The sequence below is a fragment of the Cherax quadricarinatus genome, chromosome 35, assembly GCF_038502225.1.
Source record: "Cherax quadricarinatus isolate ZL_2023a chromosome 35, ASM3850222v1, whole genome shotgun sequence".
Classification (NCBI taxonomy): Eukaryota; Metazoa; Arthropoda; class Malacostraca; order Decapoda; family Parastacidae; genus Cherax; species Cherax quadricarinatus.
The window spans coordinates 9,378,379-9,391,972 of NC_091326.1; the positions used below are offsets into that span (position 1 = coordinate 9,378,379).

A 13,594-nucleotide genomic window follows, 5' to 3' on the forward strand; every position below is an offset into this window, starting at 1 on the left:
GGGACTCAGGTGAGGGTGTAGGTCTCCCACTCTACTGGGACTCAGGGGAGGGTGTAGGTCTTCCACTCTACTGGGACTCAGGTGAGGGTGTAGGTCTCCCACTCTACTGGGACTCAGGTGAGGGTGTAGGTCTCCCACTCTACTGGGACTCAGGTGAGGGTGTAGGTCTCCCACTCTACTGGGACTCAGGTGAGGATGTAGGTGTCCCACTACTGGGACTCAGGTGAGGGTGTAGGTGTCCCACTTTACTGGGACTCAGGTGAGGGTGTAGGTGTCCCACTACTGGGACTTAGTCGAGGGTGTAGGTGTCCCACTACTGGGACTTAGGTGAGGGTGTAGGTGTCCCACTACTGGGACTTAGTTGAGGGTGTAGGTGTCCTACTTTACTGGGACTTAGGCAACAGAGGTCCACTTGGCCTACTTGGAAACTTCAAGTTTCCATTTGGTTTACAAGGTGACTCCTATTCCCATTTCTTTCATGGCCCAGCTTCGGGCAATATTTCTTCTCAGTATATCAGGAAACAGGGCTCGATGCTGCATAAGCTGTCAGTGAACCAGCAACAAGAAGAGTACAGTATAATGTGTGTGAATTGACCTTTTACGACATAATTCACAGCTTGACCAGACATGAATGTGAATTAGAAATGCACAGGTAATGTGAGTACTAATGTGATTAATGGGTTGGGTTTCGTCAGGTTATGCTGGAATACAATTTGTTTAGTTAGATTTATTTAGGGTTAGGTTATATTAAGTTAGGCTGGCTGTAATAGTAAAAAGTTTTTTGTTTGTTCTCTACCCAACATATACTCGAAAAACGTTTTTATCCAGTTTTTTAAAAAATAAAATACTTCCCAGTGCACAAACCAATCATATTGGTATGTTTAATATCTTATGCACCCCATACCCATCCTGGGGTTGATAATCAGAATATTACACAGGCACATAAGGAGTCTAGGGACTGGGCTTCAGTTTTGATAGCTAAGCAAATTACAGTAGCAATGTACTGTTTATATTCTCTACATAATGGTGACGTGAATCAGTCACAAAATATATTAGTGAAGTTTATAGATGTTTTTGAATTATATACATTGCCTTGTATTTGAGCAAGGCATAGTTGAATTTTAACATGTGTAAGTAATTACAAATTATTTACAATAGGCAAAGTCGGTATTTTTTCAGAATGGCTGGTAATATGTCACCGTGTATAAGCTTTGACAATTCTTGGGCATTTTCATTTATTTTTCACGAAACTCGGAGGATCCCCTAAACTAAATATTTACAAAGTAATTATATAACTTAATCATTTTACTCGACTAATATGCTGTGATAATTGGTAAATCTTATCTCCAGGATCAATTTTCTCATAAAGGCGTTTAAATGAAAATAATTTTCTTTTTTTTTCCACAATATATTTGTATTGCTGGAAGGTTCTTGTAGTGTTCGTTGAGGCTTGTTATTGGCGATACTGGGGGATGGGTACTTGGAGGCAGGTATAGGGAAACAGGTAATAGGGAGAGGAATTAGAGGCAGGTTCTGAATAAAGGCGATTGAAGAGAGGTAGTGTACAATGGAGAGGATTGGGGGCGGTACCTGGGAAAAGACACGAGCACACCGAGAAGTGAGGTAATACCTGGAAGAATCATGAACTGGTTTTGGTGGCACTGATATTGGTGGACCAGTACTGGTACACTGGGGGATGTATGGTACTGTGACTTGGGTCGTACCGGAGCAGCACCCGCACTTCCTTTGGTTTCAGCAACCTGAAATCAGTGATTATTTATATATATATATATATATATTATATATATATATATATTATATATATATATATTATATATATAAATTGATACAAAACAATCTTGCGTCATGGGTACTCAAAGAAATATTGTCAGGGTGGAGATGGGGCAGGAGAGTCAAACCGTACTTCTTTTGTACGCGAAAATTCGCTCAAAAAAGTTGTCAGATTAATGGTATAATGGTATCTGTCTCGCTGAACGAGATAGACACCAAACAGCCTGGTGAATGTTGTCATTCTGTGAGCCATGTACGCAATTTTCTAGTGTATAGTTAAATGAAATAATTGATACAAGTTAGGCTGATGATATAACAATACGTACTGGCTTATTCTTATCTGTTTAAAAACTTAACATTTATTATAACATTGGAACTGCTAAAACTCAGGAAGCTTTTTCCAGCACTCAGCCTTGCTTTACAAGAGATCTATTTTATCTGATATCTCATTTACTACCGTATACCTTATGTATTATATTATACCTTCATGTTCTAGTTGGTTGGTTAGGTTTAAAGATGTGGATTACACGCGTACACCTGTATACCACAAGTTAAATACACTTAAATACCTAACATCGGGAGGAAAGTTTTTAATTCTAATGCAACTCTGTATTATAGTAACATCTGACTGGTTTGGATAAGACCTCCCGTCCTCTCACTGTCAGGTTAATCATCAGCGTAGTAGATTTTTTTCTTCAGGTAGTGTATTTGCTCCAGAGAATTTGAGTTTAGAAAGTGGTTAAAGATGAGGATTACGCATGATTAGTTTCTTGGGAGGGTAAATGGGCATACATGACGGATAGCTAGAGGATGCTCCCGGGGTCAACTCTCCCCCAGGCTAGGCCTGGTGATATCAAGGGTGATATCAGGGTGGCTGTAAATGCGAGAAAAGTAGAACAGTACAGCAGATCAGCTGTCCACTTTAATTAAATGTCAAGTTAACATGTCTGTGGAGAAAGTAACAAGGTCAGTATATTGCGAGACGTTGTTACTGCTAGATTAGGCTAGGCTAGGCTATAAGTATCTGCTGCAGACAAACAAGGGTTCAACTCACGAGAACGGTGAGGCTGGCCAGCCTACGAGGATGAGGGGGGTACCATGCCAACGAAGCCGCCAGAGGAGCTTGTGGTGTGCCCGCACGTCCAGATCCCACAGCAGCAGACACTGTTGACACAAACCAGGGATACCCACAGCAATAATAATCTTTATTTCTACATGTACATTTACAAGGTATACAGGCCTAGCTGACATCAGTGATACACTATTACAGAGAAAGCCCCTTGTTATCCAGAACATCTCGGGCAAATTAGGTCAGTTTTGTCCCCAAGATGCGACCCACACCAGTCGACTAACGCCCAGGTACCTATTTTACTGATAGGTGACCATGGACAGCAGGTGTCTTAAGGAAACGCGTATTAATGCTTCCACCCGTACCGGAGATCGACCCCCGGACCTCAGTGTGTGAGCTGAGTGCATCAGCAATCGAGCTACGGGACGCCTTAGTCACTTGCCTAGTCCACACTTATATATTTACACTGATATCTTAGCAAAACAACCATTAACATGGACTTGGAGCCAGAATCATTGTGTTATATCAGATGGTCTCTTCAGCTGGAATGAATAGAGGCGAGAGGTGTTACCAAGAGGTGCAACTGACGTCTAATTAAGACATAATTATGGGTGTGACCTGACTGTTTTATGAAGCATTCCATTAATCTAGGAGCAAATTGCTGTGTTGAAATCGTAGCCTAATTGTACGTCAAATCAAGCCGTACCTTAATGACATCTCCCGCCTCTATTCCACCAGAAGAGACCACGTACAATGGTGCAATGGTACTGTTCAAAGTCTTTGCTAATTAGGGTTTTGTCATAGTTTTCACGTTATCGTGAAATTATCAGAATCGCACAGGTACATGTATATATTCAACTGTCGCTTAAATAGTCAGGTGTTTCGTCATAAACGCAGACTTCTTGACTACTGAGCAAGAGTGACTTACCCCCATTACGCCCTTAAAGGTGTAGTCATCGTAAAGTTCGTTCATCTTCATCCACAGTATATGGTGAGTGCTCTGTGAGAGAAGTCAGGAAAAAATGTCAAAAGAAGTGAATTGGAAAATGTGAAGTCTGGGTAAGGAAGAGATACATGGGATCAGTGAGCGAGAGGGAATGAAGATCAGGGGAAAGAGGAAGACTTGTGATCAGACTTCATGTCCAGGATATCCATCCTATAAAATAAAAGTATAGATTTGAGTCTAGATAGCTTGCTTATATATATATATATATATATATATATATATATATATATATATATATATATATATATATATATATATATATATATATTGTATATGACGTGTGACTTTGTAAATGGTGCAATTTGGACCGAAACGTAGTCGTAAGCTCCTCTCTTATGTGCGTGTGGAAAATTACATTTATCTGAATGTATCATTATGTACATAACAGTAAATGAACAAAAATAATTATTATTTATCAGTTAGACAAGTAGGAATTTGGGACACTTAGGTCGCAAAAAATGTCCCCCTTCGATACCTACCACTGTCATATCCACAAGTTGCTCTTGACTTATTAATTACAAATGAAATATACATCACCAGGGATTCTGGTAAATATATAGTTGTGGACTGTATATTAAAATTAATAAAGGATTATATATATACACAATTTACATAACAGAAGGAGAATATCTTAAAATCACTCGCCAATTTGACTGGAGATTAAGGTGTATTATACTCAGAAAACCCCCCCTGTCTACATTTATGATAATACTGGCCAGAACTATAAACAATATAGACATGACTTAGCTGGGGTTCCTGGAGCTGTCTTGTCCAGTCGCCTGATATCTCAAGTTATGCAGGAATGCACATCCAACAATTTCGCCTCCTATTTGAGAGGTGTCAGCCCAATTTTAACCTCTAGAGCACGAAAAATTCTTCACATTATTAATTAACGTCTGTTACTCTCAATTCAAAACAAACAACATGGCGAGTGTCGTCTGCGCAGGCGCCGGGTTTCCCATTTTTGATAACATAAATTTTATTAAATACAGTATGGCCATCTATTTACATATAACTACTGTATTTCTGGAAAATATATACAGTATTTTCCACAGTGCGGGTTATTTGTGTGATGACGTTGGAATAAGTTGAGTTCATAATATTGCTATGGGTATTTGAATTTACTTACTCTTATTTATTTTACATTCACATTTTAAAGGAAATAACACGTATTTTGATATGTTATAAGTGGTCTTTGCATCATTAGAGGTGATGTGGTGCCTACTACCAGTATAAATGATCAGTTTGACTCGAGCATGAATTGAAAGGTTGTTCCAGCTATATCATATTAACCATGGGGTATTTGGAATACCCTACGTCTGGATATTCCCTTTTAGGCCGCACGTGATTTAAGCTAAGTAATTGAGTTCAGGTTAAAAATTTAGTTAGGAAAGTGTTAGTTATTGCGAGTTACGATTTTTTACTATAGAATGTTATTTCTATTTCCTGCCGTATTGTAATAGGCGCGCGCGCTCGCACGCAACGTACGTTAAATTAATATTAAGTTTAATTGAACTACTTTTCCTTAAAAAATTGGACATATTTTGTAAAGCGAATATTTTTGTGCCTATTTATAATACTCCTTCAGGCTTCTTTCAATATAGACACTCAAGGTCAGGGTAGGTCAAAGTGAAAAATCTAAGAATAGCGTAGGCCAAATGAGTGAAAGGGAGTTAGAAGAGGTCAGAAAAGGACGTCGAGAGGTGTCAAGGGATGAGAGGAGGAGGAGGAGGAAGTGGTAAACAATGTTGTGTCAGATATACAAGGAACCAAAGAAAAGCCTTAAATATAGATGAAAAGTAAAATTAAGAAAATATTTATAGATAAATTATCTATAAAAAAACACCATAGAAATATATGATAGTTTTACCTTGTCCCATCGTATATAGAAAGTCTTTGATAATAATCAGAACTCATTCTTCAAGATTTATACACCATGACCTATATTGCAAGCAGGATAGTATTAATGATCACTACGGAAAGATACCGAATTGCGGGGAAGGAGATTCCTGCTGCAGGGATTAGTGACGGCGCCGTCAAGATGTGTTCCTACCGTCAACAACTCCTTCAGAAGAGCGTCGTAGGCGTCAGGACCCAACCTGCATACGGCAAGAGAAGGAAAAAACTCTAAAGTGGTTTTGCGCTTTATGACTTGAGCTAATTTTAGCATAAACAATATCAAGTGGTGTTTTATCATTAATCGGCTCCATCAGTAGAGCTTAGACTTCAGGGGTAACCTTCAGGAGGGAAGGAGAGGAAAATTATCAAGTGGTAGTGTATCACACACCAGCTCCTTCAGGAGTGCATCGTCGGTGTCGGGACCAAACCTAAGAGGAGGAGGAGGGAAGGAGAACTATTAAGTGATGTTTCGTCATTAATTAGCTATATTAAGAGGCTTCAAGACCCAACCTTTAGGATGGACGGGAAGACTCTTCAAGGTGGTCGGCCAGAGATATTGAAATCAAACCTCGGAGATGAATTTAGTGAATACAGACACAGGCGGACACCGACACACACTCTTGAGGGGTGACATACATTGCTCTTCTCACCTGTGTAAATCCTTGAGCGTGACATGAGGACGGGTGTTGAAGGCTATGTTATCGTAGTAGTTGGCCTGGAAATATGCAGTGAGATGAGCGCCGGTCAAGCCGAAGTGAAAGGTCCTTGACACCTCCGGCACGATACACTCTCGACCTTTCTTGTTCTCTGGTAATCTTAGCCACATGTCCCAGTCCGCGAACTGTGGGCGCAGAAGAGGCGCTGGAGAGGGTTGCTGTAATGGGTTGGTTAGGACTTTTACAAGATTCATGAGGAACCACTAAACTGAGGAATTCGCTACGTTTAAAGAATGGGGAGCAATCAAGTTTGATCTAAGAATAAGGAAAGCTGCACTGCATCGGTTCCCCAAATGAGAAGCCCCTCCAGCATCAGTGCATCCTTTTAAGGTGGGCTGGATAGATACACCATTTGGAGAGTGAGCCAGGGGTTCTAGTCATATAAACCCAGATTTTCATACTCTCACAAATGTCATTGAAGTTATCAGTTCAATTTATCATTTTCAGCATTCTTATCAGGACCTCAAGAAATTAATATTTCAATATACTGAACTAGTCGTAAGCTACTCGGTAATGTAGGCTTCGCCCTGTCACAGCCTCAGTCATAACCTACTGTCATTCTACAATTAATCCACAAACTTGAAATGAAAACTGTCCTCCGTTATGTTCGTAACACCTCTTGAGGAGAGATGAATATTCTATCACTTTATAAAGGCCTAGGTGCACATCCCCACACAAGTGGAGCCATTATCAAGTTAATCGAAACATTATTATAATGCAGAATGAAAAGAAAAATCACCCAGTTTCATTTACAATTTGTAAATCAGTCAAAATCTGTTCCAGCCACAGTATTGCGGCATATTTTTCTATTCTGTCTGTGATACACTCATCACCATTTTCTTGTCCAAGCTGCTTGCCGTCACATACCTTGTCATACGCCGGCCAGTTGGGCATAATATCTTCATATATTTTCCTGGTGAGGAGCCAGCCAAGACCTGCCATAGTGTCTGAGCGCATCACCACGCTCGGGTCTCCGCCACCGTCTACCCGACTCATGTCGTTCCAAGCGGAGACACAGAAGAGGGTAGAGTCTTGGTCCATGAGCGGAGCCGTCTGGGTAAAGTAACTGGTACAACGATAGAGACTAGTACAGTATAAAAAGTAAATACAGAAAAGTTGAAGCACATGCGGTTTATGGTACAACGTAAAAGGCTACGTAATGCTGTTACTGAAATAGAAGATGCGTAAGATAAATATGTAAATACAAGTAGGTTGCACCCAGCTAACGGAAGTTAGATAATTATAATCAAAACGAAGCGCTAAACCTACAACGGTTATACAGCGCAGCAACGGAAGTTAGAGACCACTCAGCGCTGAATAACCTACACGGATTTAGCGCTTCATTTAAACAATGTAAAATTAAAACGTAATAGAAATCTTTACTATTAGATGAACTGCCATACGAACTTAAAAGTAGAATTTCAAGAACTTCGTCTAATTTCTAGTCTAACTTTTAAACGAATATTCAGATAAACGTGCAGTCCAACTGTAGATGAAGAGAAATGCTATTTAGATACAGAACATGGGAATCCACGCTTGAACACGTCGGCGCCCTCGACCCTCCAGTCAGTCACCTGTAGAAATCAACGGCGACGTAAAGGTCCTCCTCCAGGATGATGATCTTGTCGGCACTGGGGAAGGTGGTGAAGCCGGCGTCAAGGGCGACCTTATAATGGCGGGTGATGCGCAAGGTCACGTTGGTGCCACCAGCATCGTGACCCACGAACTACTGGGATAGTGAAGGGTTAAGTTAAGGTCAGCTGAGGAGAATAACTGTCAAAATACAACATGGTTTCACTTTCCTGTTGGCTTTAACCAGCAGTTTACCTTTAGCAGATATGAAGATTGACCTAATTAAAGGTAACATTAGCAAGATCCAAGTAACATTTTACAACCGACCTTCATGCCATAGAGACTGACCAAGGCGCTGACCTCTCTCAGACCTTCAAGAAGGCCGTCAGCCACAACGAGCGTCAATCGAGGGTCGCTTCCTGCTACGGACAACAATCGGCTGAGGCATCTGGGAAGTGCAAGATGTAATAAAAAATATAATAACTTCGTTTTTTCTTGATGCATTAAATATCACTGACAAGGTTCCCAGTTTTCCCCCTCTCCCATCACATTTTTTCTTGTACTAAATAAGCCGAACTTGCCAAATAGGCCGAACTCCCTTAAAAATTAAACTTTTCCAAAAATGTTTTTTGCAGATATCTATTTTTTTTTCATTAACAGTGATATAAAGATTTTTATTTTGAACCAAAACTAACATAGAAACCTCACCTAACCTCCCATAAATTAACGCAATTTTTTTAGCTAAATTCTGCTATGTATATCAAAGATTAATTTAACTTTATTTACTATTCCTGAAAAATTAGTGATATATAATATATATATATATATATATATATATATATATATATATATATATATATATATATATATATATATATATATATATATATATATATATATATATATTCATTATGCTCAGGTCAGTCAGTTTTCGTTGATTTATGGCAAAAACAAATTTTCATTTGGCTTGCAGAGCTGCATGACCCTAGTGGGTTTAGCGCTTGGTTTTGAATATAATAGTTTTGGCTTATTCGACAAAGTGCACCCATTCCAAAGAGGCCAAACTGGACGATTCGGCTTATTAGGCACGACATCCTCATTCTTTTGGTCGAGACGCCATACATTAGCTAATCCTGGGCCTGGGGCATGTTGTTGGTGACTCAGGTGTGGTTGACTGCCGGGGTGTAGGTATGGTTGTCCACCTGATCTAATTGGGAATTACTGTTCCTGTTTCTTTTCCCGAGGAAACTTTGTTTCCTTTATTTTTCCCACCCATATTCGGGCAACATTTTTCCTGGAGTTCCGGGAGACAGGGGCCAGAGCGTATATACACAAAGTTTACTTTAACCGATATTTTAGGGATTAAAGTATTCTTGACTGGTGTTTAACAGGTGACTCACAAAATCGTAATGGCACGATTGCAAACAAACCATACCACGGGAAATAAGTCACTCTGACTTTTTTGGGTTATCCTAGGTTCTCTACACATATGCTGCTATGTATGATAATCTATGTATTTGTACTTGTGTATACCTGAATAAACTTACGACTCGCTCTCCACGAGTTCAATCCCCGCCCGTGGTATGGTTTATGGAGTTTTAATTAATCCTTGTATAGTCGATGGACCTCAAACCCCATTAACCAACCTTCACCTAACTTCTCCCATGTGATAACTGTAATGCATCTCGTCTTGTGTGAGCTTGTCACTTTCCATAGTTGATATGGTTATTTTCTCAATTTGTACCGTCACTGACTTTAGCATTAAAGTTAATATTAACTATTTTACTTCACCTTTTTTCTTGTAGCTGTCTACAGTGCATATTTAATTGTGCATCGGTGTGTTCTTCCATATTAAATATTAAACAACAAGTTAACATCGACAAAAGTATATAGTCAGTCTTGTCAAAATTGCCATCCTTGAACTAACCTGTCTAGCCACAGGGGTCTCATGCTGGCCACCACGACTGTGGGAATGCTGACTCTCTTCATGTCATCAATCTAGTAATGAAAACATATTCATGCATTGTCAAGCATTTAAGAATCAGTAGTTAAGAAATAAAGAGGAAAAAGTTTTTCGATTATTCAAGGATTCTAAATGTTTTAATCGTGAGTTCTGCAGCAGCAGTTATACTAGATCTGAAAAAAGAAGGTATTTATAGACAACTTAAAACTTTATCTAAACTAGTAAGAATTTGTTTAGAGTTTGATGATTTAGGTTGACTGTTATATATACTGTGAACATAGGAAAGAGCAAGGTGATAAGTGACAAAAACAGATCTAAACAATGAAAGATTTGGTATCAGATTAAAGAAAGCAACTAGGTCTATAGTTTGCAAGATGAGAGGAAGGGGGGGAGGAACAAGGGTTGACCCACGTCGGGTTAGAGGGAGGAGGGATAAAGGAGGTTTTGGTGCTGAGGCTTAAACATCCAACAGGCTTGTGTAAACATGTTAGATAGGTGTGAATGATGGCAAGTAGCTTTTATAATTTGATGTACTCTTGGAGTGTGAGCAAGATACCATTTATGAAGGGATTTAGGGAAATTGGTTAGCCGGACTTTCGTCCTGGATGTATTAAGCAGTGTCTGCACTCGGGGAAGAGGTGTGGGAATACTGCAGTTCGAAGGGCTGTCTGAAGTGTGTTCCGAGCATGCTTCTGGCAAGGCAGTAATTGAATGACAGGGCGTTTCCTATTTTGTTTGGGCACTACATTTGGTAGGACACGACCAGTGTTTAAAGTAATCCAGTGATAAACTCGTGTAGGTCCTTCAGAACTAGTATAGTGAAGGCTCCATCCACCTTCAACTAATCGTGAGACACAACTCTGACAGTGAAGTTGAGAGTAGCGTATATGGAGACAATAGTCATTACCCGTGAGGATTGAGGTATAGGCGGGAGTGGGCGTGGGTGAGTGCAGCTACACAAGTCACCATAACCCTCGTACTGTTCACAGAATTCCAGCCTCGCCGTCCACACCCCACCCCGTGGCCAGTCCTCACATCCGCTACCGCCTGTCACCCGAACATCATGGCCATCACATTAGTCATGCACATTACATTGTGAGCAAAAAATGACACAAAAGGGAAAACAAATTAGCGCAATAGTTGTCAACGTGAATCGATCTTAGTTTACATAGGAGCAAAATATTCATTATGCTCATTATAATGTATTTATTAAAACATCCAGCCATATGATTCTTAGGGTACCTGTCAATGTAGGCCTGGGCAGGTGGACCTGGAGGTGTACAGGTGCTCCCTGTAACAAAAACCTTTCCCTCCTGACAGAAAATGCTGCCGCTTCCGCCCACGTCCGCCCGTCCTTAGTCCAAATCCACGCCCATCTGCAATAAATATCAGCATTAAAACATTGCATTATCATCCTAACATGCAGCTAAACTCAATTCTGATAGTCACATACTTCTAGAGGTCATTCAGTGCTCTAGCAAACATTAAAACAAGATGGAACAGTTGAATGGATGTAAATCCTTTTACAAAATGAAAAGATATCCTAGGTAAAGCTGCTCCTATTGTTAGCCCAGGTGAAATGACACCTATTTTTATATATTATGACTATGTAATGTTTTTTAATACAATTTATACATATCTACTGTACTATAAACTGAATAATGAACAAATTAATTAGTCAGCCACTGGAAGTGTCCACCTGCTCTCAACTTTATCTTAAAGAGTCTAGTCAATCTCAAGAGGTGCTCACCTGTCCCCAATGGCGGCGTCAGTGATGGTCCGGGAGCCGAGGCTGGCCAGTAGACGGATCACAGACGCAGACAAACGCATAAACCCATCGTGCTGCATTGCATAACAAACATATCTACATGACAAACTGATATTCGAGGGGAAACAGTATTTTTAATTTAAGTATTCGCATCTGTTTCGCAATATACGTAAATGAAAGGGTAATGCTTTTTCTTCGTTGGTCTTAGTGGTACTGTGTATGTAAACTTGGTCGCATTATTTGCGTGTAAATGTTTCTCGTCCTACCTGCTTGAGTTCTTAATAACATCTTCATAATATCACGGTAATGGACATAATTCAAAACGGGCATTATTTTATCCTATTTGGATATCTTGTTTTTGCTACGTTTCGCTCCACTGGAGCTTTGTCATGCCTCAGTGTACTTACCAAGACAATGGCGAGTATGTGTGTTCTCACCTATATGTAATTGCAGGGGTTGATTCATAGCTCCTGGCCCAGTTTCTTTGCTGGTGGATACTAGGTCCAGTCTCCCGGCTTCAAGAGGCTTGTCGTGTATGTATTGCATATTATATATGTCGTGCCGAATAGGTAAAACTGGTCAATTACAAAGAATTCGTTTAAAATTAAGTTCTTTCTAAAATTTTCTCTTATACATTTAAAGATATATATTTTTCATTTATGTTAATGTAAAAATTAATAATTTTGTACCAAAAGCACCTTAGAAAACTTACCTAATATATATATATATATATATATATATATATATATATATATATATATATATAGATATATGTATATATGTATATATATATATATATATATATATATATATATATATATATATATATATATATATATAAGGGAGGAGGAAGTTCGGGCGAGATATAAGCGACTATTGGCAGAAAGGTGGGCTAGTGCAAAGATGAGTAGTGGGGGGGGTTGAAGAGGGTTGGAATAGTTTTAAAAATGCAGTATTAGAATGTGGGGCAGAAGTTTGTGGTTATAGGAGGGTGGGGGCAGGAGGAAAGAGGAGTGATTGGTGGAATGATGAAGTAAAGGGTGTGATAAAAGAGAAAAAAGGTAGCTTACGAGAGGTTTTTTACAAAGCAGAAGTGTTATAAGAAGAGCAAAGTATATGGAGAGTAAAAGAAAGGTGAAGAGAGTGGTGAGAGAGTGCAAAAGGAGAGCAGATGAAAGAGTGGGAGAGGCACTGTCAAGAAATTTTAATGAAAAATAAGAAAAAATTTTGGAGTGAGTTAAACAAGTTAAGAAAGCCTAGGGAAAGTATGGATTTGTCCGTTAAAAACAGAGTAGGGGAGTTAGTAGATGGGGAGATGGAGGTATTAGGTAGATGGCGAGAATATTTTGAGGAACTTTTAAATGTTGAGGAAGAAAGGGAGGCGGTAATTTCATGCACTGGCCAGGGAGGTATACCATCTTTTAGGAGTGAATAAGAGCAGAATGTAAGTGTGGTGGAGGTACGTGAGGCATTACGTAGAATGAAAGGGGGTAAAGCAGCTGGAACTGATGGGATCATGACAGAAATGTTAAAAGCAGGGGGGGATATAGTGTTGGAGTGGTTGGTACTTTTGTTTAATAAATGTATGGAAGAGGGGAAGGTACCTAGGGATTGGCGGAGAGCATGTATAGTCCCTTTATATAAAGGGAAATGGGACAAAAGAGATTGTAAAAATTATAGAGGAATAAGTTTACTGAGTATACCAGGAAAAGTATACGGTAGAGTTATAAATTGAAAGAATTAGAGGTAAGACAGAATGTAGAATTGCGGATGAGCAAGGAGGCTTCAGAGTGGGTAGGGAGATAGTAAT

General features: G+C 39.5%; 1 protein-coding gene across 1 annotated transcript; it reads right to left on the reverse strand.

Moving 5' to 3' along the window:
- Window positions 1-1,076: 1,076 nt before the first annotated feature.
- On the reverse strand, window positions 1,077-12,090 carry LOC128694995 (protein O-linked-mannose beta-1,2-N-acetylglucosaminyltransferase 1-like). The gene is made up of 12 exons (XM_070091526.1): window positions 11,767-12,090; window positions 11,259-11,392; window positions 10,924-11,063; window positions 9,981-10,051; window positions 8,381-8,501; window positions 8,056-8,207; window positions 7,349-7,547; window positions 6,416-6,606; window positions 5,854-5,965; window positions 3,789-3,860; window positions 2,846-2,955; window positions 1,077-1,760 (listed from the first exon to the last, which is right to left on the reverse strand). The coding sequence occupies exons 1-12, from the start codon at window positions 11,862-11,864 to the stop codon at window positions 1,640-1,642; spliced, it is 1,521 nt and encodes a 506-aa protein (XP_069947627.1). The 5' UTR covers window positions 11,865-12,090; the 3' UTR covers window positions 1,077-1,639.
- Window positions 12,091-13,594: the final 1,504 nt, after the last annotated feature.